This window comes from Cavia porcellus, unplaced genomic scaffold, assembly GCF_034190915.1.
Source record: "Cavia porcellus strain 051 isolate PalLab524CR breed Dunkin Hartley unplaced genomic scaffold, mCavPor4.1 scaffold_1, whole genome shotgun sequence".
In the NCBI taxonomy this organism is placed as follows: Eukaryota; Metazoa; Chordata; class Mammalia; order Rodentia; family Caviidae; genus Cavia; species Cavia porcellus.
The window spans coordinates 115,699,456-115,708,217 of record NW_026947484.1 but is presented as its reverse complement, the minus strand read 5'-3'; the positions used below and the strand labels follow the sequence as shown (position 1 = coordinate 115,708,217).

The 8,762-nt window shown below is 47.0% G+C and overlaps 1 protein-coding gene across 1 annotated transcript in view; it reads left to right on the top strand.

The window, feature by feature from the left end:
• Positions 1–3,622: 3,622 nt before the first annotated feature.
• The window catches only part of Abca4 (ATP binding cassette subfamily A member 4), a 124,392-nt gene continuing 119,252 nt past the window's right edge, over positions 3,623–8,762 (top strand). Inside the window, exon 1 of the mRNA XM_003478946.5 lies at positions 3,623–3,840. Coding sequence (XP_003478994.2) covers positions 3,775–3,840 — 66 coding nt within the window. The 5' untranslated portion in view covers positions 3,623–3,774. The remainder of the gene's footprint in view (positions 3,841–8,762) is intronic.

The window sequence follows — 8,762 nt, the reverse complement described above, 5'->3', positions numbered from 1 at the left end:
CTATCCTAGAACCTTGTTCATGTGTGTGTGTGTGTGTGTGTGTGTGCGTGCGCGCGCGCGCGTGTGCGGTGACTGACCCACTCCCCACTTATTTTGCAATAAGACTCTGCTAAGTTTCTCTGGATGGACTCTAACTTATGGTCCTTTTGCCTCAGGCTCCCAAGTCCGGAGGCTGTAGGCATGAGCCATTGTACCCAGAGATTGTATTTTGACAGAGTATGAAAACTGTACAAATCTAAGAAGGAAAAATCCATACCTAAATACAACTGTAATATTGAAAGAGTCTTCAGCATCACTAATCAGGCTGGGAATATACCTCAGTGGCACAAGCACCTGTCTGGCAAACACAAGGTCCTGAGTTCAATTCCCAGTACCCCCCCCCAAAAAAATCACTTATCAATAGATAAATACAAATAAAAAGCACAATGAGATACCATTTTACACTCATGACTATTACAAGACCAAACAAAACCACAGGCTGGATGGAGAGAAGCTGGAACATTTGCATACTGATGGTAGAGGTGTGAAATGGTACAGGTGCAATGCAAAACAGTTGCTTTCTGAGTGATTCCTTAAAAAGTGAAACACAGAAATGCCATTTGAACAGTAATTCCACTCCTAAATATGTGTCCCAAAATACTGAAAGCAGAAATTCAAGAAAATATTTCTATGCACATGTTCACAGCAGCAATATTCACAATAATCAAAAAATAAAAACAATCCAAATGACCATAGATGGACCAATGGATAAAAAAATGATATATGCATGCGATGGAATCTGGCCTTAAAAAACAAAGAAATATGGCCATGGTTTGAATGTGCCTCTGCAAAATTCGTATGTTTAAATTCTAATACTCAATGTGGTGGTATTAAGAAGCAATGCCTTTGGGGCTGATTAGGCCACAAGGGCAGAGATCTCATGAATGTGACTAGTGTCTTTACAAAAAAGACCCGAGAAAGGCTCATTTTATTTCTTCTATCATGTGAGCACACAACTAAAAGGCACTGTCTATGAACCAGAAAATGGACTTATACCAGACTATGAATCTGCCAATGTCTGGACCTTGGACTTTCTAGCCTCCTGAACAAGGAAAAAAGTTTCTGTTGTTTATAAGATACCCAGTTCATGGTATTTTGTTATAACAGCCTGAACAGAGTAACACTACATGTTACAACTTACACAAAACTTAAAGACAATGATTAATGAAATAAGCACAATCAGTGCTATAAAATGGACAAAAGTTCTGGTAACAGTTGCACAAAATGAATGCTCTTAATAGTACTAAACTGTACAGTTGAAAAAGATTAAAATGGCAAAGGTCTGTGCTGTGTATTACACTGCAAAAAAGAGAAAGCATGTGTGTGTGTCTCTGTGTGTCTGTGTCTGTGTCTGTGTCTGTGTCTGTGTCTGTGTCTGTCTGTGTCTGTGTCTGTGTCTGTGTCTGTCTGTGTCTGTGTCTGTGTCTGTCTGTGTCTGTGTCTGTCTGTGTCTGTGTCTGTGTCTGTGTCTGTGTCTGTCTGTGTCGTGTCTGTGTCTGTCTGTGTCTGTCTGTGTCTGTGTCTGTGTCTGTGTCTGTGTCTGTGTCTGTGTCTGTGTCTGTGTCTGTGTTGTGTCTGTGTCTGTGTCGTGTCTGTGTCCATGTCGTGTCTGTGTCTGTGTTTGTGGTGTTACTGGGTACTGAACCCACGGCCTTCCCACTGAGCTACATCTCCAGCCCCTACTCCTTTATTTTGCAGTAGGATCTTCCTAAGTTGTCCAGGCTGGGCTCCATTCATGTTTCTCCTGCTTCAGCCCCCCACGTCCTGAGACTACAGGCATGAGCCACTGTACCCAGGCTGTTGATAACTCCAGATCCAGGTGGTCAGCTAGCTGCTGAGTCCTTCCTCCAGAGATTATCAGGGATATCAGCTTTAGTGTAGCTGATACTCCTCCTCACTTCCCTCCTCCAGTACTCTCCTCCCAGTGATGAGTACCCTGCCTCATTTCATTATCTAGCTACCCAAGTCTCAGTTACCCATCTCAGTTATTCTAGCTGACCTAGCCCTTGTCTTCAGCAGATGCTTCCAGTAGGTCACCCAGCACTGCTGTGTCTTTCTTTCCCGCCTTTCCAGTCCTCCCCTTTCCTCCATCATGGCTGTCACTGCATTGCTCAGGCTCTCAGCTTCTCCCTACACACCCCTACCCCACAGCTAACGCATACTCCCTGCTGCAGAGCAAACTGACTACTCTTGGCAGCCACTGAATTGCATTGTTTCATCTCCACATGTTAAAACCCATACTGTTCAGCATGCAGCTGTCTTAACTGATTTTCCACTGTTTTTCCGCTTCTGTTTGGGGTGCCTCACACTTGAGTGTCATTCAGAAAGCATTCATACTGGGTAAGTCTCGAATCAATTCTTATCATCAATTTTTCAGTCGGGTCTTTCTCCCTTTCTAGTCTTCTCTATACCTTCATGTCGACTGCTTCACAGCTTGTGTTTTAAGCTACTCTTGCCTCTCTGTCTTTGCACTGAGTGTAGATGACTTACTTGCCCAAGAACTCAGTTACCGTGTATGATCCTGAGTAAAATACTTTATCTCATTAGGCTTCAGATTTGGCATCTGTAAAACAGAGCAGATATCTACGTTGCAAAATTATAGTGAGGAAAAGATATGCAAAAGATTTGTAAATCCTAAATCTGGTATAAAATGTTATTCTGTAATTTATGAAAGTCTATGTAAAATACAACCACCTCCACTCCAAGGAGCCTTTTTAATATCCTAAGTGAAACTATTTCTCTCTCGTTGGAAGGTCCACTAAACACACCCTCAAAGCCTTCATGGCTTTCATCGACACTCCTTAAGTTACGCAACTTAAGTCTCATATTTACAACCAGACCATGACTTCTATTTACCCCTACTCTACAGTTCACCTTTTACCTCACTGAAGTCTTAAGGGAATATTTTAAAGGGAAAAATTCTGAGACTTGAGGAGGTAGAGATAAAAGTTCCATGGTGAAGCATCATTTGGGGTGTCTCTTGGAATCACAGATCCATCACATGATGATGAAGCTACTTAACAACACAAGGCTGCTGAGCTAGAATGACAATAACTAACCTATCTGGCACTCTTCCTCATGCCCAAGCCTGTGGCAGACATTGCTAATCAACTGTAGACAGCCCTGCTGAGCAGAAGGTGTTCCAGTGGTTTTTCAGCACAGCTCCAGGCAGCTGTGACTCAGCTGGCCTACAGTCACTATGGAGCAAGATAAAGAACTATAAAAGAAGAGGACTGCTTCAGTTCTGGCAAGCCAGTTGGTGAGACTTGACTGGGGCAGTCAAACCCTGCCTGCCAATTCATGTTAGGCTATTATGAAGACAAATGCCCAGCATATAGTAATGCAAAGCAATTTTGTCCCAAACATAAAAGCCAGAGATATCTAAAAGCATCTATCTCAGAAACCACAGATGCCCTTCTGATGGGGAAAGCTCCCTGGGTGCTCGGTTTCCTATGAAACACCTCCACCTCAGTTTCCTTAGTGCTCAGCTATTTGTGTCTTGCAGGGCTCTCTTTTTCTTCCTGAAAAGCAGCCAACGCAGTGTCTGCCTCCTCTCCCGACAAAGGGTTTATGTGTAATTAAAAGGGATTATGTTTGGAGGGGAAAACTAGCCTCTAATCACCAAGAGAAGGACACAGCAGCCTGAGCCAGAGTTGCTCTGAATGACATTTATGTTACTTGCTGTCCATGAGCCTCAGCTCTGGGTGACCCCCTGGCCCTGCTGTGGCCACCGGAATGGGCTTTGCCAGACAGATACAGCTTTTGCTCTGGAAGAACTGGACCCTGCGGAAAAGGCAAAAGGTGAGGACTGCTGTCTGTGGTCTAGAAGGGAGGGGAGGAGCAGGTCAACGGTGAGGTAGGTGGGTCAGGAGGAGGGGCTGTGAGGAGTTGTGGGCCCTGCACAGGATGCCAGGGCCATCTGTCCTTGGCCATGTCACAGTCTTTTGCCCTTCTTCATGTGATTGTGCGATTTGCCTATTCCTCCATCCTTCCCCCGCCAGCACATGCTTCTGAGCACTCACACTACCCTCTCAGGAGCAGCCTCAAAGCTGACAGGAAGCTTCTGTCAGCTGCCCAGCTCAGTGGTACTGGTTCTGGTTCACTTTGTGCTCACATTTTAAAGTTGTGCTGACATTTTAAAGTATCTAAAATCGGAATGCAGCTTACAGTCAAGTCACAGTTTAACCAGACATATTTTTTCCTTCTTGGTGGTGCAGGCAAATAATGATGCATCTTAGAATTGATGACCTATTGGATTTAGTAAATGCAGTGCTTTACTAACGGTCACAGGCATTCCCTGGGCTTCCTCAATGAACAAACCGAGGGCTGGGCTGGAATAGGGGCCTAAAAGCGTAAGTCCCAGATTCCCCCCGCCTGGCTTCTGGAATGGCTGGGAAAATGTGAACTATGTTTTGAGATCCAGAGCAATATAAAATGGCAGAGGTCAGGTGTCCTCTGAGAAGTGCAAGTAAGAGCCATACGAGGCCAGGGAACCCCAAAATGTAATATAAATACAACTGGCCTTTGATGATTTTTCTGGGAGGGGCTAAGGATTGAGTATCGAACTATAAGAAATAATGTACTCTGCTACAGCCTTGCAGGGTCCTGCAGACATAAAATGATCTGAGGAGAAGGGAGGGAGGAAATTAAGGAGTGGGAGAAGGGCGGGGATAAGGGTGAGGCCTGGGGAGGGCTGAGATCAGATGGAAAAATAGAGATTGGGAGCAGAACAGGAAGGGAGACCAGCTGAAGGGAAGAACAGAACGACATTTATCCCAAACCTCAGTTCAGGATGGTTTAATGTAGGGGTTTTCCAGGCTATCAGAAGGAATGTGAGGGAAGAAACGGGCCAGCTGGTGGAGCATCTAAACCGAAGCCCTCGAAGCCTTGGGTCAGGGTGTACTCAGAGAAAACTGAATAGAGAAAGCGTGGCAGCTGAGAGGGGGACAGAAAACACCAAGGCGTCGTGGAGGAAGAGTCACGGGGCTCAGCTACCACCCAAGAGCTGAGAGAACCTCAAGGCGGAAAGTAGAATTACTAAGACAAATCAAAGGGCTGAAATGAGGATTTGTGAGGAGGCTGCCCAGAGTCTCTGAGGCTGGTCCTAAGCCCAGACCCAATCCTGGCTGCTGCATTCGAAACCAAGAGACAGCTTCTCGACCTTTTGGCTAAGAACAAGTGAAACCGAGAGACAAGGACTTCATAAGCAGCATGAAAACGAGCAGCAAGGATTGCCATGCACATGGATGGTTAAAAGGCCTGTGCGCGGCTGGCCGGGACAGGAAGGCCGGAAGGGGAGGAGACCCAGTTAGAGCTGGCTCATCTATGGGGAACACCGCTGTCCTCCAGGTGCCCTGCTTTGTCAGGACGCTGTTGTTCCAGGGATGCTTGGAGTTATTCATCTTCCCCAGGAACCAGTGCCGGCATAATCAGAGTCTCAGTCCCCCCCGGGGGCTTCCCTGCTTTTGAATGAGTATATTATAAACAAAACCATAGTTAAATTTATTCATTATTTTTGACTCTTCTGCCAATTAACAAACAACATTCAGCCAGCAATGCCAGGTGCTGAACGTACAATGGCAAATAAATGATCCAGTCCCTGTCCACATGATGTATGTAGGCTCTCAGTTGCCAAGGGACATTCAATATGCCATTGCTTTCTGTCTCTCTGTCTCTCTCTGTTATCTCTTTCTCTGCCTGTCTCTCCCTGTCCCTCTCTTTTCCTTCTTCCTATCTTCCCCCTCCATCCTACAAGGAATTAAAACTCATAGTTTATTTCACACTCAATGTCCACTTCATGGCTTTCAAAATATACCTGAGCCTTGCAGCTGCTGGCCTTTAATGACTCCACTCCTGTGGCAAGCACACTGTTGCCACAAAGAAGAATTCCATGTGCAAGGACAGGTTTAGCTCAGGTGCCCTCAGCATCTGCCGTCTTTCCCTGGCATTGGTAGGTGTCCCCTGTTCAGGAGCTCTGTCTTCTCCACAATGTGCTACCTAGTGGGCTGGAACAATGTAGGCTGTGAACCTTGGCTTGAAGTCACTGCCTCTTCTCTGGTTGGGTCCAGTGTAGGCTGGCCATCCTAGGATGATGCCATCCTGATGGCCTGGCAAGAGAGATCTCTGCTGTGCCTCCCCACGGCCACCACATCCAGGAGTTTCCAGCACATCTGGGCAGGAGGAAGGCATCCTTCAGAGCCTCCAGCAACTCTGAGATGAGTCTGTGGTTCCTTCCCAAGCTTTTGGCTATTCTTGGAACCTCTGCCTTTAGAAAGTGCTTATTATAAGAGGAATATGCTTAGCCTATAACTTAGCTCCGAGGTTTTAATTCTTCAAGTTTCCTTCAAAAAAATTTTAGGCCCCTACTCCGTGGTTTTAGGAGTTTATGATTGTGAGAAGAGTAGGTAAAAACACATATGGAGCTTCCCATGGCCCCTCTTCCAATCCCAAAGACATAAGACAGAAGTTTCAGGCTTCTGCTCCCCACCCTGATATCATTTGTCAAAAGTATTACTAAGAGTCTGGCACAGAACTGTATCGATTACTTCATTTAACAATCACAACAGTTCCAGGAGAGAGAGATTCAGTGTCCCTGTGGGCATGGATGAGGCAGCTGAGGCTTGGAGGAAGGTCAGTGACTGGCGGGTTGGTCCTGGGCTTCCAGCCATGTGTGACACCAGACAGGCTGATGTGGCCATCACCCCACACTGCTTTGTATCTCCAGCCCTCCCTAACAAGTTGGTCGTGGAGACCACCGAGCTAGAGTAGCCACATTTCTTATCATCCAATAGGATAACAGATGCAAACTTAATACTGCAACTGGCAGACTGAGGAACATGCTTGCCCTGTACCAAGGAGAACTGGACATAGCTCCCGCCCTCAGAGCCAAGCAGGAGGAGGCTACCCTGCATAATTATTTAGCAGATTCATGTGTGCAGCTGCAGAGTAAAAGGAAATGTGGGTGGAGACTGGGACAGGGCTTGTTCTGGGAATTCAGAGGAGACCTAGGGTAAACTGAGAGAGCTTACCCCTCCACATCACTCCCCATGACGAGAGGGCTCCTACTGCAGAGCGCAAACACACCTTCACCCACTGGCTACAAACCAGGTCCTCTAGCAAGGAGGGTTTTAAAGATCATTAGCTGTGTCTCTTGCTCTCGAGAACTCACAGCCAAGACCCTTTGGTATCTCTTCCTAATCCCACTTCTACTTCAGGACTGGGCATTTGGGGAAGGCTGGAGGCCTTACAGTAGGGGGACCATCATTTCCTGTACTGCAGGCCCAAGCTGTGGCCTTCAGTTTGGGGCCCAGCATTAAGGGACGAGAACGTGGCAGGTGTGGGGAGGCTGAGCAGCCAGCTCCAAGTGTACCCAGGTCTGTGGGGCCTTCAGGCCGAGTCCAGTCTGGGTTCTCGGTGCAGAAGAAGGGAAGATGGTGCAGCTCATTTCATGCCCTGGCTGCCCTCTCTTAAATTGAAAACAGAGAGGGAGGAAAGAAAATGTGACTGGCTAAGGTTTAAAACAAGCACAACTCTGCCCTTGCGGGACCCCTTCCTCCCCCATGTAGACTGAGTGGTAAAGAGAGGAGGAGGGGAGGCAGAGACAGGGAGAACAAGGAAATACCAGTTTGGTGAAAAAAAAATTTCCACGGACCCCTTCTGAGCTTGGACTGGGCTTAATTAAAGTTACAGACATGTTTAAAGGGAAGGGGTGGGGGAGTCCAGCCGCTCTGAAAACATGTTTTTAATTATACTGTGGAATTTCTCCCTAGGGTAGGCCTGTACACAGTTGAGCGTCAAGGACAAGGATGCCGCTCTGGGGTGGGTTGGGGGGTTCAGAGCAGGTTGGGGGAGGGGGAGAAGCCGCTGTGAGGACCTGAAGTGCTGGCAAAAGAACGGCTGGTGGTCTCTGTGCAGGGAGTGAAGTGTGAGGAGCCACTGCTCCGAATGACATGCTCACAATTAGAGCAATAACACTGATCTCTCAACAAATGTTTCCCCAAGATTATAAGCCACTACCTAGACCAATGACTCTCAGCCTGGGCTGCATATTTTAGAATTAGCAAGAAGTGTCGGAAAAAAGCCTGATGTCCTATGGGGCATGGCCCAAGAAGCCCATGTGATTCCAGGCTGGGGGCAGGGATTATGGGCAGACAACAGCAGCCTTAATTCACAGATGTGAACAGGGACAGGGGCACAGCAATACCAGTCTCAGGACCAAGGATGAAGGAAGAAATGAAGACTCTGAGCTGCCTCCCGCACGGAGGACTGCAAATCACAGTCTTGCACAGACCAGATACTTCAAAACCACAAGCATGAGCGAGTGCCCGGATGAATGTGACTGCGCTTCCTAGAGGGATAGGATGTACCAGCATGGGTTTGGAAACCTCAGCTTGGGACATAGAGGCATGACTAGCTGGTCCCTGCTCCCTGCCCCCTGCAAGCCCCTCTTTTAACACAGGGTAGGAAACAGTGCATTGTTGGTTTCTCAGGTAGCTGCACAGTTCTGAATCCAGGAATAGATGGAGATCAGGCCTAGGAGGTTGTACATAATTTAACAGTATTTCCTTGTTTATGTGAATGTAAAATGTACTGTCACTTGCAGAGCCCTAAGTGCGACCCTTAGGGTAACTCTATAAGGCAGTAATAAGTGGCTCATGTTTACAGAATGTTACCTCCTTTTGCCAGACTCTGCTTTCTGTGTTTGGCACAGTTAACTCATTGCA